This window comes from Oncorhynchus mykiss, chromosome 11 (genome assembly GCF_057628025.1).
Source record: "Oncorhynchus mykiss isolate SJ-2025 chromosome 11, ASM5762802v1, whole genome shotgun sequence".
Classification (NCBI taxonomy): domain Eukaryota; kingdom Metazoa; phylum Chordata; class Actinopteri; order Salmoniformes; family Salmonidae; genus Oncorhynchus; species Oncorhynchus mykiss.
The window spans coordinates 55,893,300-55,920,891 of record NC_143032.1 but is presented as its reverse complement, the minus strand read 5'-3'; the positions used below and the strand labels follow the sequence as shown (position 1 = coordinate 55,920,891).

General features: G+C 41.4%; 1 protein-coding gene across 1 annotated transcript in view; it reads left to right on the top strand.

The window, feature by feature from the left end:
- si:dkeyp-14d3.1 (transmembrane protein 132C) overlaps positions 1-27,592 on the top strand; it is a 178,536-nt gene that overhangs the window by 5,688 nt on the left and 145,256 nt on the right. Inside the window, exon 2 of the mRNA XM_090189063.1 lies at positions 3,927-4,815. Within this exon, the coding sequence (XP_090045189.1) occupies positions 3,927-4,815 (889 nt within the window). The remainder of the gene's footprint in view (positions 1-3,926; positions 4,816-27,592) is intronic.

Below are 27,592 nucleotides of genomic sequence, written 5' to 3'. Positions count from 1 at the left end.
CCTGTGCAGTGTATCGTATCTGTCATTCATGGTTAGAAAATGGCCTAACTGTCAGAAAATAGCCATTTGACAGCTCGTAACAAGGGAATACATTTGACTGACTTTAAAAACAATCTTTCATGATTGACTAAGAAGATAATAGTGATCCCATTCTTAAAGGTGTATACTTGTACTTTGTAGGGTTTCCTTTGGCCTATATACTGTATGTGAGGCACATATGGACATTTAATTCCTTCTCAAGAATGTTATGTCATCTGGAAAGCACAGACGATAAATCTCATTATAGTCGAGACATAAAAAAAAAATGCTAAGGCTTTTGGAGTGAGTGCTTTGTTTTAGAAGGCATGCTGGATTGAGACCGCCCCTGAGATGCGAGTAAAAACATTGTCACCATGGGACTGCAGAGGATGAGACTTTGTTCCTGATTGTTCTGTCTTGTATTGCTCTTGCTGGACTATCAAGCTTTTCATTTGTCAGTGTCGTTGTACTATCTGTTTCTTGAGTTTGTTCAGAAAATGACAAACTACACTGCGGTATAGTATTTTTCTATGGTTTCTGTCCTCTGTTGTAAAAGCCCCATATGATTGCTGGTGTTTACTTTGAAGGAGCTAAGTGATGCTTAAGTGAAGATGTTAGTGATACATAGTGATCTCTGGGGTGATTGGGCTGGGCAGAGTGAGAGTGTTGTCAAATCAAATCAAATTTTATTTGTCACACACATGTTTAGCAAATGTTATTGCGGGTGTAGCGAAATGCTTGTGTTGCCCTTCAGATGTGGAGGCAGCAGGCTGCGTCCATGCTGCCTCCATGGGGCAGACAGGGACGAGGTCAAGTGGGCACCATGAATCACAAATCCCTGCCTGATTTGTAAATTGTCGGGACATTGATTTACAAGGCTGGGTCTAAGATGGGAGTGTGGTGTGCAGGCAGGCAGGCAGGCAGGCAGGCAGGCAGGCAGGCAGGCAGGCAGGCAGGGAGGGAGGGAGGGAGGGAGGGAGGGAGGGAGGGAGGGAGGGAGGGAGGGAGGGAGGGAGGGAGGGAGGGAGGGAGGGAGGGAGGGAGGGAGGGAGGGAGGGAGGGAGGGAGGGAGGGAGGGAATAGTAAGAAATCACACAGCAGATTGCTCTTGAGAGGAAGGTCATAGCCCACTATTTGGGTGATTAACACCTATTTGTACATGTATTGTTTTCTCACTCATCACACAGGCCATCATGGAGTGGGACCTGTTAGCAATGGCCCACCAGAAACAACTCTAGATTACTCCACATGAAAATTAACTCACTTTATCAGAACAGAGTATTTGTGATTAATCTTCACATAATTTAAATGTGTGTGTTAAAGTGTTAATACAGTGATTACATTCACTCATATGTTAATGTACGTATTATTTAACAAATGCTGGATTGTAGGCCACTTTTAGTTATTTTTGATATTAGTTGGAATATGATGAGGATACCTGAGCTCTTCATGAATTGTATATATTGTAGAATAACAGTGAAGACATCATAACTATGTAATAACACAAATGGAATCATGTAGTAAGCAAAAAAGTGTGAAACAAATCAAAATATTTTTTATAATTTAGATTCTTCAAAGTAGCCACCCTTTTGCCTTGATGACAGCTTGGCATTCTCTCAACCAGTTTCATGGGGAGTGCTTTCCCGACAGTCTTGAAGGAGTTCCCACATATGCTGAGCACTTGTTGGCTGCTTTTTCTTCACTCTGTGGGGGAATATTGAGGCCAGGTCATCTGATGCAGCACTCCATCACTCTAATTCTTGCATTCCAAGAACCCTAACCTCAACAAAATTGAGATGGTTTGGGATAAGTCGGAAAGCGGAGTGAAGGAAAAGCATATGCTGAGCATATGTGGGAACTCCTTCAAGACTGTTGGAAAAGCATTCCAGGTGAAACTGGTTCAGAGAATGCGAAGAGTGGGCAAAGCTGTCATCAAGTGTGTCTACTTTTTTCGGTTACTACATGATTCCATATGTGTTATTTCATAGTTTTGATGTCTTCACTACTATTCAACAATGTAGAAAATGGTAAAAATAAATAAAAACACTTGAATGAGTAAGTGTTGTTTACATACACTTAGATTGGAGTCATTAAAACTTGTTTTTCAACCACTCAACACATTTCTTGTTAGCAAACTATAGTTTTGGCAAGTTGGTTAAGGCATCTACTTTGTGCATGACACAAGTAATATTTCCAACAATTGTTTACAGACAGATTATTTCACGTATAATCCACTGTATCACAATTCCAGTGGGTCAGAAATGTACATACACTATGTTGACTGAGCCTTTAAACAGCTTGGGAAATTCCAGAAAATTATGTCATGGCTTTAGAAGCTTCTGATAGGCTAATTGACATCATTTGAGGTGTACATCTGGCTGCATTCCAAAACCTACCTTCAAACTCAGTGCCTCTTTGCTTGACATCATGGGAAAATCAAATAAATCAGCCAAGACCTCATAAATAAAATAGTAGACCTCCACAATTCTGGTTCATCCTTGGGAGCAATTTCCAAACGCCTGAAGGTACCACCTTCATCTGAATAAACAATAGTACGGCGGTATAAACACCATGGGACCACGCAGCCGCCATACCGCTCAGGAAGGATACGCGTTCTGTCTCCTAGAGATTAACATACGTTGGTCCGAAAAGTGCAAATCAATCCCAGAACAACAGCAAAGGACCTTGTGAAGATGCTGGAGGAAATAGGTCCAAAAGTGAAACGAGTCCTACATCGGCATAAACGAAAGGCCACAGAGCAAGGAAGAAGCCACTGCTCCAAAACCGCAAATAAAAAGCCAGACTACGCTTTGCAACTGCACATGGGGACAAAGATTGTACTTTTTGGAGAAATGTCCTCTGGTCTGATGAAACAAAAATAGAATTGTTTGGCCATAATGACCATTGTTATGTTTGGAGGAAAAAGGGGGAGGCTTGAAAGCCGAACACCATCCCAACCGTGAAGCACAGGGATGGCAGCATCATGTTGTGCGGGTGCTTTGCTGCAGGAGGGACTGGAGCACTTCATAAAATAGATGGCATCATAAGGGAGGAAAATTATGTGGCTATATTAAAGCAAGACATCAGTCAGGAAGTTAGAGCTTGGTTGCAAATGGGTCTCCCAAATGGACAATGACATACAAATGGACCACAAACATACTTCCAAAGTTGTGGCAAAATGTCTTAAGGACAACAAAGTCAAGATGGCCATCACAAAGCCCTGACCTCAGTCCTATAGAACGTTTGTGGGCAGAACTGAAAAAGCAAGGAGGTCTACAAACCTGACTCAGTTACACCAGCTCTGTCAGGAGGAATGGGCCAAAATTCACCCAACTTATTGTGGGAATCTTTAGGAAAGCTACCTGATAAATAAATAAAAATAAATCATTTTCTCTACTATTATTCTGACATTTCACATTATTAAAATAAAGTGGTGATCCTAACTGACCTAAGACAGGGAATTTTTACTAGGATTAAATGTCAGGAATTGTGAAAAACTGAGTTTAAATATATTTGGCTAAGGTGTATGTTAACTTCTGACTTCAACTGTATATATTTATATATATGAGAAAATAAATAGTACTGTAATGTGCAATGGTCTTGACCCCTTTTTATCAAAACATCACAATAACCATTCACCATTAAATACATCTACAACATAATGTAATGTATTGTAATGTAGGCCTAATTTTAGGCATGACCGCAGCCTACATTACTCAGTGTTTTCTCTGCTGTCTGTGTGTAGTTTTATCAGTTCTCTCTGGTACAGTAAGCTCCGCTCCAAATGGCTGTCAGTACAGCCATTCTACTTTTACTGGAGGGAAGCTTTAGAGGAAATGTACAGGATGTACAACAAGTGAGCACTGACTGAGCTTGTCCTGACTCAGCTCTTCTTTTCTGTCTTCCAGTAGCAGACTGTCGAGTCTTGGAGGGATTGCAGAGGTTTTCATCCATCCCCACCTACTTGCCTGTCAACTACCAAGTGATCAACGCAGAGTCTGCTTTCTTCCTGAAAGAGGCCAACCAGGAGTTCATGAGGAACTCCAGCCTGCTGTCTCGGACAGAGCCCTTCTTCATCTACCAGGCCCGCAGCATGCCCTCAGTAAACGCCAGCTATGGCCCCCTCTCTGTGGAGCAGCCTGTCACCCTGGAGCTCATCCAGAACCCTTGGGCCTTCGTGGCCTCCTCCATGTTCACCTTCAACTGGAAGGTGCAGACTTTCATCATCCAGGACAGGATCTACCTGTCCAACCCCAGGGTCCAGGTGCTGTTCTACGTGGCGGGCAGGGACTGGGATGACTACAGCGCCATCGACAAGCTGCCCTGCGTACGCATGTTTGCCTTCCACGAGACCCAGGAGGTGCGTGGCACATGCCAGCTGAAGGGGGAGCTGGGGCTGTGTGTGGCTGAGCTGGAGCCCCTGTCCGGCTGGTTCAGCCCCCCCAGCGTGGTGCCTGGGCGCCAGAGGACCATAGAGCTGGCCGAAGGGACCACAGTGGAGCTCTACTACATGTTACAATCAACAGAGGCAGGGGAGTGCCACTCGGAGGAGGCCCGGAAAGGCAATTCCATCCGCTCGGATCAGGAGGGTCTGTTTGGCTCGTCCACCTCCACCCCAATGAAGAGGATTGGCAGTGTGCGTCTGTACCAGAGCCCTGCCGCCCTGGCCTTGACTGAACACAGGCTGGATAGTAACTTCCTGGTCATGGTGCCGACCATGCCCATGAGGCAGAGGGACACTGTCTCCGCCTTCATCACTGCCTCGGCCTTCTCTCCTGTGGAAATGTTCACCCTAAGGTAAGCCAATACGTTAGCATAGTCTATATTAAAGGTTGCTCATTAGACCAGTGCATATCTTCATAAATAGTGTCTCTGCAATGCTGTATTACAGAGTGAATACATTTTTTAATTAACTTTCTGCAGTACACCCTAGTTGTAATTAATAAACCCAGATTGTTTGCCAAGGATTGTAGGGCATTTGTAATGTTTGGCAGCTAGGCTGTTAGTCCTGATTTATTTGTTATCTCAGTGTTTTTTGCTGTCTCCAAAATGAAAGTTACTTTACTCAGTTTAGCCAAGCTTATATAACTCAGCAAAAACAGGGAGTGGAGTATCTTTATCTAAGATAAATAGTGAAATTCAATGAAGCTGTAGGTACTAATTAGAATGTGCAGATGAGACTAAGTGAATTTGATAATTAACACACAATGCAAATGAGGATGTCATTAATTAAAATGCATTCCCATTAGCGTAATCACTGTTAGCCTGATCTTAATCACGCAGGTTGAGAACAATTTTAAACCATAAACCATAAGAGATGCTGTGACTAGGGGTCAAGCCAATTTGTCAACCTGTGTAAATGAAAACAAACCAACTGGCTGATCCGATTGTTTTCTGCTAAGGTGAATGGGAATGCTGACCCAGCTAGCAATGAGGAATCGGCCCAGAAGCGGCCCTGTTCTGGGGGGCTGGAACTGATTGTATCGGCCCGGAATCATGTGTCGGACTCAGCCCAGAATAAAAAATGATGACTGCCCAGAATCGGGCCGTTTCCGTCTACCGGAATTCAGCCGACTTTGCCGGCATCTTACCAGAATCCCCCCAGAAGCGTCCAGATACAAATTTAACAAGGACGTCCCGGCCAGCCAAACCCTTCCCCAACTCGGACGACACTGGGCCAATTGTGCATCACCTCATAGGTCTCCCGGCCAGAGAGTAGCCCCAATTGGCCCGAGGCCCAAGTAATACGTTTGGGCCAGATAACTCACACCAGAATTGGCCCGAGCTAAATCCCCGCATCCAAGCCATAAGTCATACTGCCAAAGGCGACCCAGACATGATGTCGGCCGAGTCTGACACTCAGCCGAGTGACCCGACTCTCAGACGGAATCAGCCCAGATCCACTGTGCTAACTGGGGACTGCACACGGCTCAGAGTGTATGATGTGTTGCACTAAAAATGATCCGTACGGGAAACACGTGCGCCTAATCTTGCGCCTAATGACCTCTGGAAAAGGGCCGCTTCTGGGCCGATTCCTCATTGCTAGCTGGGTAGTTATGCACTTGGTCTCTGTAGCGCTGTCATTCTCTATTGTGGTACACTATGCGTGCATCTTTGAGCAATAATTGTTATGTTAAACTTACAGGAAGTTCAACCATAAACACATTCCCAGGTGTTTCTTTAGATAACCTCTCTGGGATTTGTGGGACTAGCGTCCCACCTCGACAACAGCCAATGAAATTGCAGGGCTCCAAATTCAAACAACAGTATTATACACCATTTTAAAGATACACTTCTTGTTAATCCAACCACAGTGTCCAATTTCAAAAAGGCTTTACGGCGAAAGCACACCATGCGATTATGTTAAGACAGCGCCTAGTCACAAAAAACCATAAGACATTTTCCAGCCAAGGAGAGGGCTCACTAAAGTCAGAAATTATGATATTTGATGATCTTCATCTCATGGCACTCCCAGGACTCCATGTTACACAATAAATGTTTGTTTTGTTCAATAAAGTCCCTCTTTATGTCCAAAAACCTCAGTTTAAATTGGCGCGTTATGTTCAGTAATGCATTGTCTCAAATAACATCCGGTGAAATTGCAGAGAGCCAAATCAAATTACAGAAATACTCATCATAAACATTGATGAAAGATACAAGTGTTACACATAGGTTTAAAGATAAACTTCTTGTTAATCCAGCCGCTGTGTCAGATTTCAAAAAGGCTTTACGGCGAAAGCAAACGATACTATTATCTGAAGATAGCACCCCATCAAACAAACACCGTCAATCATATTTCATCCCGCCAGGCGCAACACAAAAGTCAGAAATAACAATATATTTCATGCCTTATCTTTGAAGATCTTCTTTTGTTGTCACTCCAATATGTCCCATAAACATCACAAATGGTCCTTTTGTTCGATTAATTCCATCATTATATCTCCAAAAGTTCCATTTATTTGGGGCGTTTGTTCAAGAAAAACACTGGTTCCAACATGACTAAAAAATATCTAATAAGTTACCTGTAATCGTTGTCCAAACATTTCAAACAACTTTCCTAATACAACTTTAGGTATTTTTAAAAGTAAACAATCAATACATTTTAAGACGGGATAAACTGCGTTCAATAGCGGATAAAAAACCAAGTGGAGCGAGCTTTCAGGTCACGTGCCCCAACCACAACAGTACACTTCACTTGACCCTCGTTCTGAACAGGGCTACATCTTCATTTCTCAAAGGAAAACCATCAACCAATTTCTAAAGACTGTTGGCATCCAGTGGAAGCGAAAGGAACTGCAAGCAACTGCCTTAGAATTCTAGATTCCCATTGAAAACCCATTGAAAAGAGAGTGACCTCCAAAAAAATGATTGGTTGGTTTGTCCTCGGGGTTTTGCCTGCCAAATAAGTTCTGTTACACTCACAGACATCATTCAAACAGTTTTAGAAACGTCAGAGTGTTTTCCATCCAAATGTACTAATAATATGCATATCCTAGCTTCTGGGCCTGAGTAGCAGGCAGTTTAATTTGGGCAAGCTTTTCATCCGGACGTGAAAATACTGCCCCCTAGCCTAGAGAGGATAACAGCAAAAACACAATTTGTACAGAAGAAGCTAATGCTAACGTTAGCTAGCTAGCTAAAGAAAAATTAATGTTTACAATGCCATGGCCGAATGCCTCTAGATTCAACTAACTTCCCACATTGATTTTAATCAGAACAGGACATCCATTCCATTTAGCTACTTTGTTGTGATTCTCAGGTCAAAATATTTAAGCAAATGATCCCAATTCTAGTAGTAGTAGCTTGTGACTAGTTAATATTGAACAACATGTATAAGTAGCCTAGGCTATATTATATTTTATATGAACAGGCTAATCTGTTGTTATTGTCTTCTGTGGAATTCATAAGGAAGTGAACTTTATTTATAAAAGGTTTACATTGAGAAAATCGGACCTCTCTGAAATGAAAATGGATGGCCACCCTTACAGCAAAATATATTTTACCAAGTGACAAGGTGGATAGCAAAGAACATGTTGGACAGACCAGAGACTTAGATATGCAGTTTTAGAAACTGTTCTTCGTCCTGTAATATTACATGGCAACGTGGGAATTTTGTGGTTTTGCAGACCACCATGGACAAGAGTATGGATGGAAAGATCTCCTATATAGTAAAAACATTGCATTAATCTCTTGTCGTATTTGCTGCTTGCTTCTCTTCTTCCGTGGCCAACAAGAGAAGGTCACAAGTGTTTCCCTGAAGGCTGTCTGGATTTAAACATCTTCTATTGTACAAAAAATGTATAGCTTATTCAATTGATGGTGATAGAATTAGAGTACCTCCCAAGCAAAGGCAATGCTATCCCCATATGCATCTTACAGTTTGTTTGTAGCATATAGCACTGCTGACCGAAGCGCTGTTATAGATATCTTTATATAATCTGTTCCGTTTTATTTCCTTCAAAATCTTAAACTAACAAGGGTGTGCTTTTGACCATTTTCTTTAATAAAAGGTAGACCTATGGCATACCCTCTCATACCCCCTCAATTTGAGTCTTGGTTTTAACTTAACAGCCCTTCATTGATACAGAGGAAGAGTATTTAAAGATTGCATGGTGGGTGGAGGAATTGACTGACACATCTATGGATATAGCAGCCTAGAGCCTAATTTTGTCTGTCAAAAGTGGTAGGCCCTCTTGTTTCTTAAATAGGCTCCAACACAAGACTCTCTTGTTTTTAGTAAAGTCTAATTAAAATGAAGACAGGTTAAATTCATTATGTCTACTCGAATTTGCCTGCTGACTGCCCCATGAGCTGTCCATTTCTGATTGATTATGCCTCAACTGCTGCTTCAAGTTTCTTCACCACAATGTGTCTTATTGTGAGGCCAATAACTCTGATAAATACATCATGGGCAAGAAACATATTATTTTAATAAAAATCAATTATAGTAGTAGCAAGCTATCAAAGTTGACCTCTGGTCCTCCTTCTCATCTTCACGCTCTCCTTCTCAAACTGAAAAGAACATAGGCTATAGACTCGTCCACAAGAAAGAGTGCCTTTTTTGGACTAGGCCCAATCAACAACAAAAATTGGAAAGAAACCTTGGACTGTTCTCCTGAACTGCCACCATAGCCCTACACAGCATAGCCATTGGTTAGGCAGTACTCAATGGAATATCCATTGTGGTGTGTAATGCAGCCTAGTTTTATTTACACCATCCCAGCAGCTATCTTAGAAATCTAACTTTGCTCTGTGCTTCTCCAAGCATACACTTCGTAGCCTATGGCCTAAAGGCAATGGATAATTTGATTGAGACCACACTAAATAGTCTGTAGGCGCGCTTGATACTGCGCGCCCAGCAGAGAATCAAAGAAGATGAGCGGCACTGGGCACACATTGATATACACTGAGTATACCAAACATTAGGAGCACCTTCCTAATATTGAGTTGCACCCCTCCAATTGTCTCAAGGCTTAGAAATCCTTCTTTGACCTGTCCCCCTGTTTCATCTACATTGATTGAAGTCACATCAATAAGGGACTATAGCTTTCACCTGGATTCACCAGGTCAGACTATGTCATGGAAAGAGCTTCTTAATGTTTTGTTCTTAATGTTTTGTATACTCAATTTTGCATAATAAGCAACTCATTCTAAAACACTGAGAAATATTGAATTGTTATCAATTATAAATTACATGACCCACACCCTGGACTAAATTTGAAAAAATTCTAAACTCTCCCCTTGACTGAAATTAAAAAGCATGACCCTCCCCCATTTTCCTCCAGGTAACCATTCTGTACATTTTTACCCGTCCCCAACATTGTTGGACAGATTTAAAAGCTCTTTAGTCTTTGTATCCATAAAGCCACTTATTTTTTCCTATAGTCCAACCTTCCAATCAGAAATTGGGAGAACACTCATTTAGAATGCCCGAAGCTTTAACAGTACTTAAGTGTGGGTGTGTGTGTATGAATGTGTGTGTATGTGTGTGTGTGTGTGTGTGTGTGTGTGTGTGTGTGTGTGTGTGTGTGTGTGTGTGTGTGTGTGTGTGGCAAGTGTTAAACTTCAAGAACATTGATAAGAGGTCGACTTAGGGGCTCCGAGTGTGCTTCCTGCACACAATGGGTCAGTGTCTTTAGGGTTTGGCTGGGGTAGGCCGTCATTGTAAATAAGAATTGGTTCTTAACTGACTTGCCTAGTTAAATAAGAAAATAAAAACATTGTTAGCATTAATAGCTGTATGTTACAGTGACTTTTGTGTTGTTTATGGTGAAAATGCCATTAAAAACATTATGATACACATTATGTTGTGTTTCTTTCCCTTATAAACAAAACATAGTATGCCTATAACTCAATGCACTGCTTTTGTTAATAGATTTTTTTAGGGCCAAATTTGAGCAAAATTGAAAATAGATGAATGAGATGAATGAGATGAAATGCTATTAACTAATATCATAAACTCAATTCATTATTTTAATTATTTGACAGCCTTAATAGTAACCAATAAACTTTGTCAAACTTCAATGATGGCATATAATATATTATATGTCATATGTTATATAATATATTTTATAATTGTGATACACATTATAATTTATAGGTTTGTGCCAACATCCATCTTTCTTCCTATTGTCACTTACCAATGCAGTAGAATAAATACATATTATGTATCCAGAATGATAAGAACATGATTAAACATCTCTTCACAGTAACAGTAACCTACTCTGAGCCACTTAGTTCAGCAGTATACAGGTCAAGCTAAATATAATTACAGTCTGTCAGTGGTACTGTAAACAACTTCGGCTGTGAGTCCCACTCTCAGTCTTCACCTCCCTCAACTCCATGTTTACTCAGAGACACTTGCTGCGACAGAAAGCAGTAATGAGAACTCATTTTTTATGTCCAATCATAGCCAATGGGTTGTTTGATTGGCACATTTCTTCTGGACCCACTTTGATTTCCCACTTTGGTTTCCATCTTGTGACAACATGTCTAGTGTGATTGGAAGAGAAGGCAAGTTCGGATCTGGCCAAGCTCCTTGGGTGATTAAAAACTCAGAAGTGGGAAAGATTATAAGAATACTCTTATTTGTATACTTACAAGTTAATTAAGACTGGAAACATAAACAAACAGATTGAAAGAATCTTATATGGATTGTGAAGTGATTGCACAAACTTTGTGACATTCACTTAATTACTGAAGTGAAAAGTGATAAAACTAGACAATTTATTCCTTTGAAGAAACGTAAAGGTCCACCTTTCTTCCTTGTTTTTTTTTTGGTGAAGATTTCCTCGAATTCATCAAAGTAGACAATCTATTCCTTGGAAGCAACATCCAAGTCCATCCGTCTACGTTGGTTTGTTGACTTAGATTTGATTGACTTTCTACTGGAATTTCTTGACGTCCAAGTATGATGTGATACATGTGTTAGATGGAACAATCCCCTCCACCAGACTCATCACAAGGGCCTCATCACTAAGCACTGAATGACAAACTCCTCACTAGCAGAGTGTGACACAGAGCCAGTCTCATCAGTTTCCAGTCTCTCAAGAGGAAGAATGTGTTACCATAGTATAGATATATTTTTGTATGATTGGAAATTCCCCTCTTATTTAAATACAAAGGAGAATGTTCCTCTCGGTGTTAGTAACTATTGATGCAAGGCTGCTAACATGAGTCAGTGTTGAGATTTGCAATTCCCATTGGCAAATACTATAAGGTATCTAAGCAGGGTTCAAACAAGTTTTGGAATCAGAGAACATTGCTGTACGCCATAATGATCCATCTGGACTGAATAGGATTACACAGGATTAGGCCTGATTATTGTTTGTTCTGGTGTGTTGATTCTCTTTTGATATTTTCCTGCTGTGCTAAGTTGATGAGTGGGTACTAACAGAATGTCAATACATAACTGATTGCCCTATCAAGTCCAATTATGCCATTTTATCTTGTTTATGAGTATTGGATTCCTGCAACCCGGCCTATTCATCTCCTTTTAAAAGAACAGTATTACAGAAAAAGGATAGGAATAGGCCTAGTATCCAAGATTTGAAGGACAATTAACAGAAATGTTCAAGTAATACATAGCAAGAAGTCATTAATTAACCTACAGGGCTCTATTTTAACAAACCTAACGCAATGGTAAATCTGATGCGCTCTTTGGAAATGGGGATGGATACGAGCCGAATGGAGTATGCACTGCAGGTACTGTAGGCCTATGTGAGTTGTGAATAATGAAAAAGCATGATGGGTAGACCCCACGATTAGACCATTATAATTATCAGAGCGACACCAGCCACATTTCTGTTGAACCAGCTTTTGTTATAGTAGGGTAAGGGTAGCTTACCAAGGGCTTGTTTTGTAATCAATCGAAACGGAAAACAAATAATGTTTACAGGAAAAAACCTTAACCCCTGTGTGGTGTTTGGGTCTGTGGGACCTATTTTCAGTGTTTACTAAAATAAAAATTATACAATTAATTATTTTTTCAACCTGAGACTCATTGGCCTTAGCTCATTACTGTGAAGAACATGCAAAATAACACATTTTCATTGAGTGGACACTCTGCACCCCCCTACACATTAATATTACATATGTGGTGTTCGGGTCCACTGGACCCAAGGGTAATAAAAGTGTGGAAAAGTGTGTGTGTAGGTGAAAACAAGTAAAAATTAAACAAAAAGATTTGCTGTGTGCCTTCACTCTGTCTTTTCCTCCTCTCTGGGCCTGCTGTTTCAACATAGCATCAAGAACCTGTCTGTCTCCCTGCCTGTCTGCCTGTCTCGCACTCTATACCCTTTGTGGTGTGTGAAACTACGCAATGTCTTGCGGGAACCTGCACAATGTTATTACAATACATTATTTCGATACATTGTAAAAAATTCTGTATTTTCCCAAACTACCCCAGCCAGGTGCAAATTTGGGGGATGGACACAACAAATAAATAGCTTTGTATGTGTGGCTCCTAACCACAATCAATCAGTATGGAAAAAATCATTTCTGCTCAGAGGCCCATAGAATTTTGCAGAGAGAGAAGCTGGTGTGGAAGGAGTGTCTGCAGGAGGAGAAATATGGATGTCAAATTTTTTTTGAAAATGAATGGTCTTTTTGCTCAAGGACTAAGCCACCCCGCATGGTTGCCAATGTGATAAGGATGCAACCAGGGCCGACGCAGATGCTGGTTACTGATGTGCGGGACATAAAGTCTTCTTTTGAACTGTTCATCACATACACCATACAGAACATTACTCTGGACTGCATTCATTTGGAGGGAGGTGTGTTTTTGGAGAGGGATGGAAGTAGATGGGCCAAACTCATTTACATGCATACTTTGGGGTTCTTATGCTTGCTGGTGTTTTAAGATCCAGTGAGGAATCCACAGGCTCCCTGTGGGATGCAGAATCCAAAGAATCCACAGAATCCCTGTGGGATGCAGAAACTGGCAGAGAACTTTTCAGTGCAGCAATGTCTCTGGAAAACTTCCACATTGTTTCCAGGAATATCAGCTTCGATAACCCAGACACCAGACCATCTCGGCGGCAGAGACACAAGCTAGCTGCAATCAGGTCAGTGTGTGTTTTACAACCCTGGGCCCAACGTTACTGTTTATGAGTAGCTTATGCCATTTTGGGACCTCTACCCCTTCAGGCAGTACATACAGTCTAAACCTGCAAAATATGGAATCAAGATCTGGGCTGCCTGTGATACTGCTTCATCATATGCGTGGAACTTGCAAGTGTATACGGGCAAGCCAGATGGAGGACCCTGAGAAGAACAAAGGGATGCAGGTTGTCCTGGACATGACACAGGGACTCCGTGGCCACAACATCACATGCGATAACTTCTTTACTTCGCACAAGCTGGGACTGGAGCTCCTCAAGAGGAAGCTGATGATGGTAGGAACAGTGTGATAAACAAGCCAGAGCTCCCACGTTAGCTGTCAAATACACGGAACAGGCCTATCAATACCTCTAAGTTTGTGTTCACGGCCGACACGTCCCTAGTGTCCTACGTGACAAAGAAAGGCAAAAATGTGGTACTCATGAGTACGCTGCATAGGGATGGGAGAATCTGTGGCCAGGAACATCAAAAACCAGGAATCATAATGGATTACAATGCCACAAAAGGAGTGGGTGCCCCATCTGCCCGACCCACAGAACCAACAACTCCAATAACAGAAGTATGTGTGAGTGATGTCGATGCATGTGTGTGTGTCTGACTCTCCTACCTTGGCCTGCTGTAGCTAGATATGTGAGTGAGTGAGATGTTAGTTAAATTCCTGAACTAAGTGTTTTCATTATTCTAGATTGCAGCCGGTAGCAACAAGAAGAAGCAGTGTGATGTGTGTGGACTCAAGAAGGACAGAAAGTGCAAGAAATACATTTGCAACACACGCACAGTACAACTCCTCATGTGGTGTGTAGACCGGCCTTAATGTGTGTTCAATGGGGCTCATTATCATTTCCATAAAATGCTGGATGTAAAATGTTTCCTTATCAATATTAACCATGTATGCTGTCTATATTGTTTGTAAATGATATAAGATAACATCTAAGTATTAAGTTTTAAATATTTTTACTGAAATTGTTATGGTTGTATTGTTTTAAACCCAATAATGTTATGGGTCCATCAGACTCGCGAACATTTTGTGAATAACAAAAACATGAATACCACACGAGGGTTAAATTAACACTAAGACCAGCTTTTGGTTGGTCTTAAAAGGATCCAACCCTTCTTTTCAATTTTCGCCGAAAATGACATACCCAAATCTAACTACCTGTACCTGGGGAAATATAATGTTGTTACCTACAACCTCATGCTATTCACATGAATCAAATCAAATCAAATGTATTTACATAGCCCTTCTTACATCAGCTGATATCTCAAAGTGTTGTACAGAAACCCAGCCTAAAACCCCAAACTGCAAGCATTTCAAGTGTAGAAGCACGTTGGCTAGGAAAAACTCCCTAGAAAGGCCAAAACCTAGGAAGAAACCTAGAGAGGAACCCCTATGAGGGGTGGCCAGTCCTCTTCTGGCTGTGCCGGGTGGAGATAATAACAGAACATGGCAATGATGTTCAAATGTTCATAAATGACCAGCATGGTCTAATAAGAATAATCACAGTGGTTGTCGAGGGTGAAACAAGTCATAGCCGATCATTGAGAGTATCTCCACTGCTCCTGCTGTCTCTAGAGAGTTGAAAACAGCAGGTCTGGGACAGGTAGCACATCCAGTGAACAGGTCAGGGTTCCATAGACGCAGGCAGAACAGTTGAAACTGGAGCAGCAGCACAGCCAGTTGGACTGGGGACAGCAAGGAGTCATCATGCCAGGTAGTCCTGAGGCCTACGTTAGCTCAACGGTCCAGTGGGGGAAACACCGATCCCATAGAGGTTAAATATCCCCACCAGAACATGCCGAAATTGGCACTTTGCACATTTTTAAGGACACACCTCAGATACTGCCAACCCTCCCACCTCAGTCCAAGCAAGCTCATATAAAACAGATAAATTACCAATCCTGGCGCTAGGGTTTGAAAATATTAGAGCGCCGGCTTTAACAGACGAAATTTCAAACGAACATGCGTTTGACAATTGTGCTGTCTTAACGCCAGCCGAAAATAGAGCCCAATATGTTTTCAGCAATCATTGTAAGACTATAATTAGTGTGGTTATAAGGCATTCATAATTTATCATCCCTCAGTATTAGATGGTTTATATGCAAATCGGATTACCACAAAAGCTAGAGTACTGACTTAAAATGATATTTTCCCCAGGACATGTAGTATCATAAAGAAAGGCAAGTTCACTAAAGGAACGTGCCCTACTTACAAACAATTCAATCACACAGCATGCTTACCGCCGACCACACTGTCTTTGTAGCCTATGTACTGTTGATCAATGTCAATGGATTCGCCACATAGCTTGCATTTTGACATAGATTGATTGGAGTCACACAGCGACTTGCTATTAGAGGAGGGAAGCCTCTTAAAATCTGATGGTTACTATGTCCCTGTCTAATGATCTAAATAGCCTCCTCATCCAAACAAGTGTAGAGTCCATATTTAAAACAGCCAGAGATGCATTAGCTTGAAGGTAGCTCAATAACACAATGCAGTGTTTCATGATGACACTCAATACGCTGAGACATTATGAAGTGAGGCTCAGGTCTTAGAAGTTATTTTGAAACCACCTCTGTGTGATCAGAAAGCTGTCGTTAGAGGTCTTTAGCATGACCTCTAACAACAGAGACAGCAGTGCCTTCAGAAGGGCAGATTGAACACAGGGCACTGAGTCGATATTAGCATCAATACAAAGATGGAATAACAGCTTTTGATTTCATGCTTCCTTCATGTAAGGTCTCAGATTTTTCTAGACTGAGGCCGTGTTTGTGTCCGTGTCTGTGTGCATTTGTGTGTCTGTGGCAGTGCACAGCTGTGTGTTTGCGAGTGTTGGTGTATACAGTATGTTTATTTGTTTGTGTCTGTGTATACTTGTAATGCCAGATAAATAATCTTGCTTCTCCCTTTGTAATTTGTTTTAATCATTTGCCTCCCACCAAGAACAGTCTACAAAACATTGGCCTGAAAACGGATTTAAATTAAACTTGGAGCTGTCAGCTGTGAGAGAAATTGGGAAGTGTGTGTACATGTATGTGTGTGCGTGTGTGTGTGTGTGTATGTGTGTGTGTGTGAGTGTACTCGGGAGCGGGTGCACACTCTGAATGCCAATAGCATGAACTACTTAGGGGAATCAATTTGCCTCATCTTTAAAAGGCATTGCATCAGTGAGCATATTATCTGCTATTACGCTTCATTATGTGTGCTGATGGACAACAGTGAACTAATGTTTGCAGCGTGGCCTGACAAATCAGCAGGTGCAGGATGCTATGACTCAGAGGCTGCTCAGAGGAGGGGAATGGGGGGTGGAAGTAGGGACCTGCAGAGATGCCAGGTCTTTACTAAAGCTTCAGGGTTGAGTGTGTTAGAATGCTTGGCAGGAGGGTGCACAGATTACTTGTTTCACCTCTTGTGAGAGGAGTGTTGTTAAATGATGAATTGTTAAGTGATTTAATTTGATTTCGAAAGGTTTTCCTGGACAGGTTTTTACCTCTGATTATACAACATCATGACCCAGAATGCCTCAGTAACATTGCTCTACAGTTGTGTTGGTTGTATTCTCTCTCCTCCTATTCCAAACACTATTCCAAAGGCATACCCTAGGTATTTCTCTAACCTCTCCTCTGCTCCAGGCTTTAGGTAAGGTTTTTTCTTAGTCACTTTTATTATTATAATTTGGTGGGTGCTTATATTTGTCCTATTTGACAGATGTAAAACTATGTATTATACACGTGTGAATTACAATTTAATTTTTTTTGCATATACCAACTACTCTGAGAGAGGGGTCACAGCCAGGGTCTGCCATTATCAACAGTGACCCTGGAGCAATAAGGGTTAAGCGCCTTGCTCAAGGGGACATTGACAGATTTTTTTTTACCTTGTTGGCTCGGGGATTCAATATTGCGACTTTCCAGTTACTGGTTTTCATAACTGTGACCTTAATTGCCTACTGTCTGTAAGCTGTTAGTGTCTCAACAACCGTTCCGCAGGTGCATGTTCATTAAATGTTTATGGTTCATCGAACAAGCATGGGAAACAGTGTTTAAACCCTTTACAATGAAGATCTGTGAAGTTATTTGGATTTTTACGAATTATCTTTGAAAGACAGGGTACTGAAAAAGGGACGTTTCTTTTTTTACTGAGTTTATGTATCCTGAACCCTGTGGTGGCGGTGGTGCAGCTCAACTATTGGGTGGTGCAGCTCAAATCAGAGATCCAAAGGAGACATTGTCTCAATTCTCAACACTCTAGATCTCCCTTGGATGTATCTGGTCAACAGCAGTGTGCTCAGTATGAGTATCAGTATGGCCATCCAAGGCCAGGGTAAAGGTGAGTCACTTTTACTTTGGCCTGAGCCTGACACGGTGCACTGCTTTAAACTGGACCCATATTTACTGTCTGCTCAAGGTTTATAGAGGAAGGAAGGTCTCTCTCTGTTATAGTTTGTGTGCTTACTGCACAAAAGACCAGACTGTACGAAGGCTGATTCCTTTACTGTAACTTTATTCATCCCCCCTCTCTCTCTTTGTAACTAGAGGGAGGACACAACAGAACAATATTTCCATTAGGACGATAAGTACAGAATTAGATGGTAAAGTGCTCCTGTGTAGAATAATGGACAACAGTAACCAATGCCTGTATGAGAATACACGACCTTGCTTATGGTGTTAAAAGGCCAAGCGAGTGAGTTCCTATCCAAAAGCTAACGTTAAATCATTCTGATCTGTCCCAGAAGCCTGAAACTTACTCCAGGCCCATAATGGGGTAATGACATTTGAGCGCCATAATCATCTACTATAAACAGCTATGAAATCAGATGCTAATTTAGTTGGAGTGCACGATAGTTATGTGATGAAAACCCAAGTGAAGGCCGCTTCATATAATGTCCATAGTGGCAGGTAGCCTAGCGAGCATTGGGCCAGTAACTGAAAGGTCGCTGGTTTGAATACCTCAGCCGACAAGTTGAAAAAATGGGTGGAATTTGTTCTAGGGTTTGATGTAACACTATGGTTGACCCTTGAAAACAACACATTTCACTGCACCTATAAAGAGTATGTGACAATAAAACATCTGTATTATTCATAGCTGGCCACATTCTGATGAAACTATTCTTTCATATGAAATTGAGATGTAAGCACCCCAGAGATCAGATGGTTGAGATGAGATAAAATATCCAAACCTGAGGTGGATTCATATGGCACTGAAGGCCGTACATGAGATGGTTAGATCGATAGGGTGACAAGCTGATCTTTAGATACTGAGGGTGATCTTTAGATACTGAGGGATTTGTTGTGAGATCTACCAAAAGGCAGTTGTGTTTGTCTGTAGGTTCACAACATGCAAAATGAATCACAAATTGCAGCTGGCATAAATTAAATATCTTTCCTCCCTACAATTCCAATAGCCAATAGAGCCATTACCAGAGGCATGGATCAGTTTGATTATTGTGTGTCTGATTTTACAGCTGCCCAATTGCCCAGTGCGCCAGTGTAATTTCTTTGTGTGAGCTCATGAGCACAATGATAAATGTGTTCAGTAGAAAGGGACAAAAACACAGCCCATTTGAGCATGCAGCAGATCGTTTTACTGATAGCAATTCTCCTCACGTTTTCAATAAGGCAGCACGGTAGGCTCTACTAGTTGACAAAATCCAACACCTTTTCTGCTGAGCTTGTCTATTGGAACTTAGCCCATTAAGGTCTTACATTTTTATTAGCTGGAAGATTGGATCACCTGTGGCCCAGCCAGCAGGTGACACATGTCCTGTTAACAAACAGTCTTGCCAAAGTTCCACCGTCTGTCTGGAGAGAAATACTGTACTGTACCACTCATTCACTGGGCTGAGCAGGGCCCTGCCCACTTGCCCCCCTGGTTCAGTCACTCACCCACCACACTGCATGCAGATTCATAGGGCCACTTATCACCTGTAAAGACACTTGCAAAATGCAATGCTGTTGTTTAATATGGCCCTCGCTCAGACTGCGCAGATAAGATCACTACTTACTAACATGGCCTGTGTTTTAATTCTTCTTCTGATGTTGACTAAACATAACACTTCTTTTCTATTTGTGAATATGCTAATTGAAAGCTGACCAGTGTGTGACACCTCACAGGTATAAATGTTCTCTGTGGGAAGTTAATGGAGGTCAGACTCTTGATGGCAAAAAATAAAATAAATAAATAAACACTAATAACAATAGAGCTGTACACTCTTAGTTAAAAAGGGTTCCAAAAGGGTTCTTCAGCTGTCCCCATAGGAGAACCCTTTTTGGTTTCCAGTAGGACCGTTTTCGGTTCCATGTAGAGCCCTCTGGAAAGGGTTCTACATGGAACACAAAAGGGTTCTACCTAGAACCAAAAAGGGTTCTTCAAAGGGTTCTCCTATAAGGACAGCCGAAGAATCCTTTGAGATTCTATAAAACACCTTTTCTAAGAGTGTAAGGAATGGATCTTAACACATCTCTATATGTTCATGCATTAGAGTAAATTAATTATGTGCAGTACGACTGAATTAAATCATGATCATATATTCTATTCAGTAGAGAGAAATAATTAAAGGGTCAACTTATTCAATCATCATAGTGTTGTATTTCCCTGCTGCAGACCGTTTTTTCCCCTCGTCTCTGATCAAAGCAATATTCTTATAATTAATTACAATCTCTAATCCATAATAATGTCATGTGGCCTTTGTTCAGCTCCAATTTCATTATTTTGCTGATTGTGTTAATTGATTCAAGATCACCTTAGATGTCCATGAAAAGCATGTTGAATCACAAAATTAAGCGTTAGCACTAATGGCAGAGCATTTTGATTAGGGAATTGCAAAATCTGGTAAAACAAGGACTTTTATGGCCATTTATTCATCAATTTAGACTTTTTCTGAATCTATATTCAGAGTTAACAGATAAATGTTTTCTGACTCATTAAATTAATTAATCTGCTAAATAGATTGGGTAGAAAAATCAACTATCTTCCTCTGGGGTGGGTGGTGGGAGGAGTTGCTCATCCTAATATACTTCTGTTCATTTTCCTAAAATATTTTCAAAAAGACCACCATGCATGGAAATATATGTTGTACATTGAGACACAGAAAGTACCATAACATTTCCTTTCATTGATGTTAGGACTAGATTACCAGAATGTACGGTGTGTCTCCAGGCTACATATACCTCAAGTAGGTTATCCGTGTAGATTTTAAGTAAAGTGCATTTCATGAGTTCTCACTACCAATTAACCTCATTTGAAAAAATGTGAGAATTCTAACATTGTTTTCCATTTCCTTTGAATGTCAAGTGCATTCTGTCACCACTGTGTAGCATATCAGTGAATAGATTCAGAAAAGCATACAGAAATGGAAAAATAGATTTGTATGCTATAATTTGCAGTTTGGGATCTTAAGAGAAAGAGTCATCATGGTGTGCAATGTGATGTGTGAAAAGCCCAAGGACATATTTTGCGGGAGCCCACATAATCACTGTCTGCTCTGTGTTTCTATTGATTCTAAAAGGGATGGTTCTGCAGCTTCAGCCATGGGTAGAGGGAGGTGTATTCCATTTAATTAGCCCCCCCCACACTTAAAGGTCCAGTGCAGCCATTTTTTATCAATAAAATCATTTCTGGATAAAAAAGTATTACCCTACTGTAATAGTTTTCCATTAAAATGAAAAAGAAAAAAAATTGGGGGCAAAAAACATATTGTGTAAGGACTGTCTGGGAGTGGTCTGAGTGGGGAGGGGAAAACTGAAAACATAAACATATTGTGTAAGGACTGTCTGGGAGTGGTCTGAGTGGGGAGGGGAAAACTGAAAACATAAACATATTGTGTAAGGACTGTCTGGGAGTGGTCTGAGTGGGGAGGGGAAAACTGAAAACAGAAACATATTGTGTAAGGACTGTCTGGGAGTGGTCTGAGTGGGGAGGGGAAAACTGAAAACATAAACATATTGTGTAAGGACTGTCTGGGAGTGGTCTGAGTGGGGAGGGGAAAACTGAAAACATAAACATACTGTGTAAGGACTGTCTGGGAGTGGTCTGAGTGGGGAGGGGAAAACTGAAAACATAAACATATTGTGTAAGGACTGTCTGGGAGTGGTCTGAGTGGGGAGGGGAAAACTGAAAACATAAACATATTGTGTAAGGACTGTCTGGGAGTGGTCTGAGTGGGGAGGGGAAAACTGAAAACATAAACATACTGTGTAAGGACTGTCTGGGAGTGGTCTGAGTGGGGAGGGGAAAACTGAAAACAGAAATATATTGTGTAAGGACTGTCTGGGAGTGGTCTGAGTGGGGAGGGGAAAACTGAAAACAGAAACATATTGTGTAAGGACTGTCTGGGAGTGGTCTGAGTGGGGAGGGGAAAACTGAAAACATAAACATATTGTGTAAGGACTGTCTGGGAGTGGTCTGAGTGGGGAGGGGAAAACTGAAAACAGAAACATATTGTGTAAGGACTGTCTGGGAGTGGTGTGAGTGGGGAGGGGAAAACTGATAACATAAACATATTGTGTAAGGACTGTCTGAGAGTGGTCTGAGTGGGGAGGGGAAAACTGAAAACATAAACATATTGTGTAAGGACTGTCTGGGAGTGGTCTGAGTGGGGAGGGGAAAACTGAAAACATGAACATATTGTGTAAGGACTGTCTGGGAGTGGTCTGAGTGGGGAGGGGAAAACTGAAAACAGAAACATATTGTGTAAGGACTGTCTGGGAGTGGTCTGAGTGGGGAGGGGAAAACTGAAAACATAAACATATTGTGTAAGGACTGTCTGGGAGTGGTCTGAGTGGGGAGGGGAAAACTGAAAACATAAACATATTGTGTAAGGACTGTCTGGGAGTGGTCTGAGTGGGGAGGGGAAAACTGAAAACATAAACATATTGTGTAAGGACTGTCTGGGAGTGGTCTGAGTGGGGAGGGGAAAACTGAAAACAAGCCTTTTTTGGCAAAAAGGTTTGGAACTCTCTTTGTTATTGGTATATTAATCAATTTGACCTCTGGTGATGTCACCTGGCAAGCCGGAACACCCCCCATGCAAACCTGCTGATTATAAGGTCCTGTGTAGATTGTATATTTAAACCAGCAACAATAAGGAAAAAACACTGATCAGTGTTTACAGTGTTAGTTTCATCAGGTGTTCTACAATATTAGGGCTGTCCCCGACCCCAAAAAATCTTGGTCGACCGAAAGTCGTCTGTTCGATTGGTCAAAATGTTTAAACGTGTATTTTTCCCATATATAGACACACCTTAAGTGTTTTAATAAAATCAACAATATGCATTGAACTTGTCTGATGCTTTAAGCATACGGTTTGATGAAATAAGACAAATGCCTCAAGTGAGCGCCAGAGATCTAGATAACCCCCCTAATCTTAACCTGATCCAACTATTCTCCTCCCGCTCCTCCTGGCTTTCGTAGATTCTGCAATTACTCTCCTGAAATTGCCGGTAATAGGCTACATGAGGAGCCGGTAACCTTTTTCATGTGAAAAGGTTGCCGTTGTGAAAATGGCACCGACAGAGAGGGCTGCCATGTGTTTTTCTTTTTTATATATTATTTCTCACATTATTAGCCCAGATTTTTTTTGTGTAATTACATATTGCCGGGAAGAACTATTGGATATCAGAGTGGTGGTAACTCACCAGCACTACCAGCATTATGATCACTTTAATGTCTAGTGTTCCCGAGTGGTGCAGCGGTCTAAGGCACTGTATCTCAGTGCTTGAGGTGTCAGTACAGACACCCTGGTTCAATTCCAGGCTGTATTACAACTGGCAGTGATTGGGAGTTCCATAGTGCAGCGCACAATTGGCCCAGCGTTGTCCGGGTTTGGCCGTCAGTGTAAATAAGAATTTGTTCTTAATCTCATATGTATAAACACTATTCTACTCTATCTTAGTCTCTGCCGCTCTGACATTTCTCGTCCATATAGTTATATATTCTTAATTCCATTCCTTTACTTAGATGTGTGTGTGTATTGGGTATATGTTGTGAAATGGATAGATATTACTGCACTGTCAGAGCTAGAAACACAAGCATTTGCTAAACAGGTATATGTGACCAATAACATTTGATTTGATTTGATTCCACAAATCTGCATGCCAGTTATGTTTATCATATGCACATTTTCGGGAAACTGTTTCATTTAATTTATAATAATGTCTTCATATCTCAAAATTATTGTCATGTGGTTAATCAAGATTCTATTGAAATCTACATGAAAAGTATTGTCATTGCCAACTATGTAAAAATAGCCTACATAAATCCAACAAATAAATACATTGAAGCCTGCAGGTAGAAAATATCCTGATAAAAATAAATATCCTATAAATCTCATTGACTACACATCCGTGTCTGGGACGAACTTGAAACATTGTATCAACTATTAAGTTGGGTCCAGCCCGAAGCTTCTTGCAACATTATATAAAATATTATGGGCCCTCAGAGTTTCCACTCCAGTGAACTCGGGACAGACACAGCTGTAGGCTATTTGCGCAAGGGAAAAGAAGCAGTACTTGACTTGAGCAGGAGCTCACTAGAACCGAGTACCAGCACTTCACATTTTCTACTGCTTGAGCTCCTGTTCCTCTTATAGAATATTAGCTTAAAAGTATTGTGGAACTCCAGCACCAAGATATATACAGTCCCAGCACCCACAATGAGTACTGGAACCTATTTCAGTCCAAGTCAAGCACTGCCAAGAAGTAATCATGGAGGCGTATTTTATGACGTTTCCACTGAATGAGAGCATGACATGTTTCCCTTTCACACCCGAGTGGTTATCGAAAGGGAGTGAGCTGGAAAGATTTTTCAAATACATTGAGGAATTTTTTATTTCTCAATGGATGCCAAAACAGACTTTGTTTGCTTGCTGTTTAAAGTGAAGAGAACATGACTTTGATAAGCTCCAGAGGTCAATTAGAGGTGGTGCGTTAAGTCAATCAGAAATTATATCAGATCCCCAAATGAGCACATTGTATGCCTACATTTGCGCGTCGGCCAGGTAGCCTATAGGCCTACTTCTATGTGTGCGAGTCTTTACTCAACATTGAGCGCTCCAAACAAAAGACAATGACTACATTGACAAAACTCGTAAATGGAATGAAATAAACCAAAACGTATTTCTCACAAGTGTAGCATATGTTGTGCACTCTGCAAACAATGTGTCCACTGCGACAATGAGAACGGGAAGACTATGATAATAACATTGACTGTATTAAAATAAATTACCATAGTCAAAGTAATAAACATTGTAAATGAGAAATTATCGAAATTAACGCTAAGTGTAATGGGGAATTGATATACACTAACAATCAAATGCAAACAATTCACACAATGAAGTTGTGAAATAATGAATGTGCACAAATTGGCGGGAGAGAGCACATTCGGGACAGAATGCATTGTGCATCTGGGCGCATGGTCAATCCATCGTCTGCATTGGCCATGCAGCATTTAGGTTGATATAACCTCAGCTGAAGTCAGATCATTCATACTTTTTGCTGCATTGTGGAGCAAGGACGTTCCGCCCACACCTACCTCAACCAATCATGTCAATGCGGAGCTATACCGAGCCCTCTGCATTGTAACAACATTTGGGAGGCGCATGGCGATGTGGTACAGAACTCGATTTGGCCTCTGCATGCTTCTGAAAGCTCCTTAATTGCATTATCCCCTTAACATGGAGTCCCCGACCACATTTTCAGATCAAGTATGAATTGGCTGTTAGTCTGGGCGTCTGCAATGGATTAGTTCAAGGAGACTCGAAATTGAGCAAAGGTGCATCCTGTTTCCATTGATCATCCTTGATGTCTCTACAACTCAATTGGAGTCCACCTGTTGTAAATTCAATTGACTGGATATGATTTGGAAAGGCACACACCTGTCTATATAAGGTCCCACAGTTGACAGTACACAACAGAGCAAAAACTAAGCTATGGTGTCAAGGAATTGTTCGTAGAGCTCTGAGACAGGACTGTGTTGAGGCACAGATCTGGGGAAGGGTACCAAAAAATGTCTGCAGTATTTAAGGTCCCCAAGAACACAGTGGCCTCCATCATTCTTAAATGGAAGAAGTTTGGAACCACCAAGACTCTTCCTAGAGCTGGCCCCCCGTCCAAACTGAGCAATCGTGGGAGAAAGGCCTTGGTCAGGGAGGTGACCAAGAACCCGATGGTCACCCTGACAGAGCTCTAGAGTTCCTCTGCAGAGATGGGAGAACCTTCCAGAAGGACAACCAACTCTGCAACACTCCACCAATCAAGCCTTTATGGTAGATTGGCCAGACGGAAGCCACGCCTCAGTAAACGGCACATGACAGTCTGCTTGTAGTTTTCAGAAATAGCACCTAAGGACTCTCAGACCATGAGAAACAAGATTATCTGGTCTGATGAAACCAAGATTCAACTCTGGAGGAAGCCTGGCACCATCCTTACAGTGAAGCATGGTGGTGGCAGCATCATGCTGTGGGGATGTTTTTCAGCAGCAGGGAGACTAGTCAGGATCGAGGCAAAGATAAACGGAGCAAAGTACAGAGAGATCCTTGATGAAAACCTGCTCAGGACCTCAGAATGGCGTGAAGGTTCACCTTCCAACAGGACAATGACCCTAAACACACAGCCAAGACAACACAGGAGTTGCTTCAGGACAAGTATCAATGTCCTTGAGTGGCCCAGCCAGAGCCCGGACTTGAACCCGATCCAACATCTCTGGAAAGACCTGAAAATAGCTGTGCAGCGCGACGCTCCCCATCCAACCTGACAGAGCTTGAGAGGATCGGCAGAGAAGAATGGGAGAAACTCCCCAAATACAGCTGTGTCATTCCAAAGAAGACTCAAGGCTGTAATTGCTGCAAAGGTGCTTCAACAAAGTACTGAGTAAAGGGTCTGAATACTTATGTAAATGTCTAAACTGTTTTTGCTTTGTCAGTATGGGGTATTGAGGGGGGAAAAAATATTGAATCCATTTTAGAATAAGGCTGTAACCTAACAAAATGTGGAAAAAGTCAAGGGGTCTGAATACTTTCTGAAGGCACCGTATATGTATACTTTACTGTAAGTTGCTTTGGATAAAGCATCTGCTAAATGGCATACGTAGTGAATGTGTGTGGCTTTCATTTAGCCGTCTGGCTGCAGGCAGAGATCAGGCCAGATAGACTATGTTCCTCACTTCTCTCCTCTGCTGGGAGAGTAACCCTCTGTGCATCACATGTCACCACCACTGCCAGTCCTTTCCTTCTCCTCTCTGACCTACATTAAATAATATGGTTTTGTGAATAAATGCCCTATAAGCTTCTCCATTGCATTTAAAGAAACTAATGCAATTTGGAAGAAAAATGGTGTGTGTGTCATTCAAATTTTGTGGTGGCATTCTATCTCCCTGCCAAATAGTCTCTGCTGTATTCAAGCTCACACTTTCATTTTACCAAGAAGATGTTTCTTTAACATCATTTTCTCAGTGTTTTGTTTCCATAGACACCACCTCTCCTCACTCAGTCACAGGTGAAGAGACTCAGTGGGGTCATACTTGCGAAAATTTGAAAAAGTTTTAAGTTTATCCTGGACCTCCATCTCAAAATGTGCATCATCCAATTACAATCGTCGATGTAGTTGCGCGTGATAGAATGCCACATTGTAGCTCGTCCCAGGTAACCTGGCACAAGTTAGCCCTATGCTAACCTCACCAGCTGACAGTGATTATTTATATCCACCTATAATTTTTTTAAATAGGTCAACTTGGCCTTACAAATTAAACTTACAAATTGAAGGTTACATTTTGTTCCACTAGGTCTGTAAAGTGTAGTGTAGAATACTAACATTAGAAAAATTCAGAAGGGACATTTTCGCATATGACAAAATCCAATATTTTTGCTTAGCCGTTTCCTACACATGCATGCGCTTTCACAGCCATAAAGATATATATATAGAAAAAAAATTATGTTTTGTTCATATATCGTAAAAAAAGTTT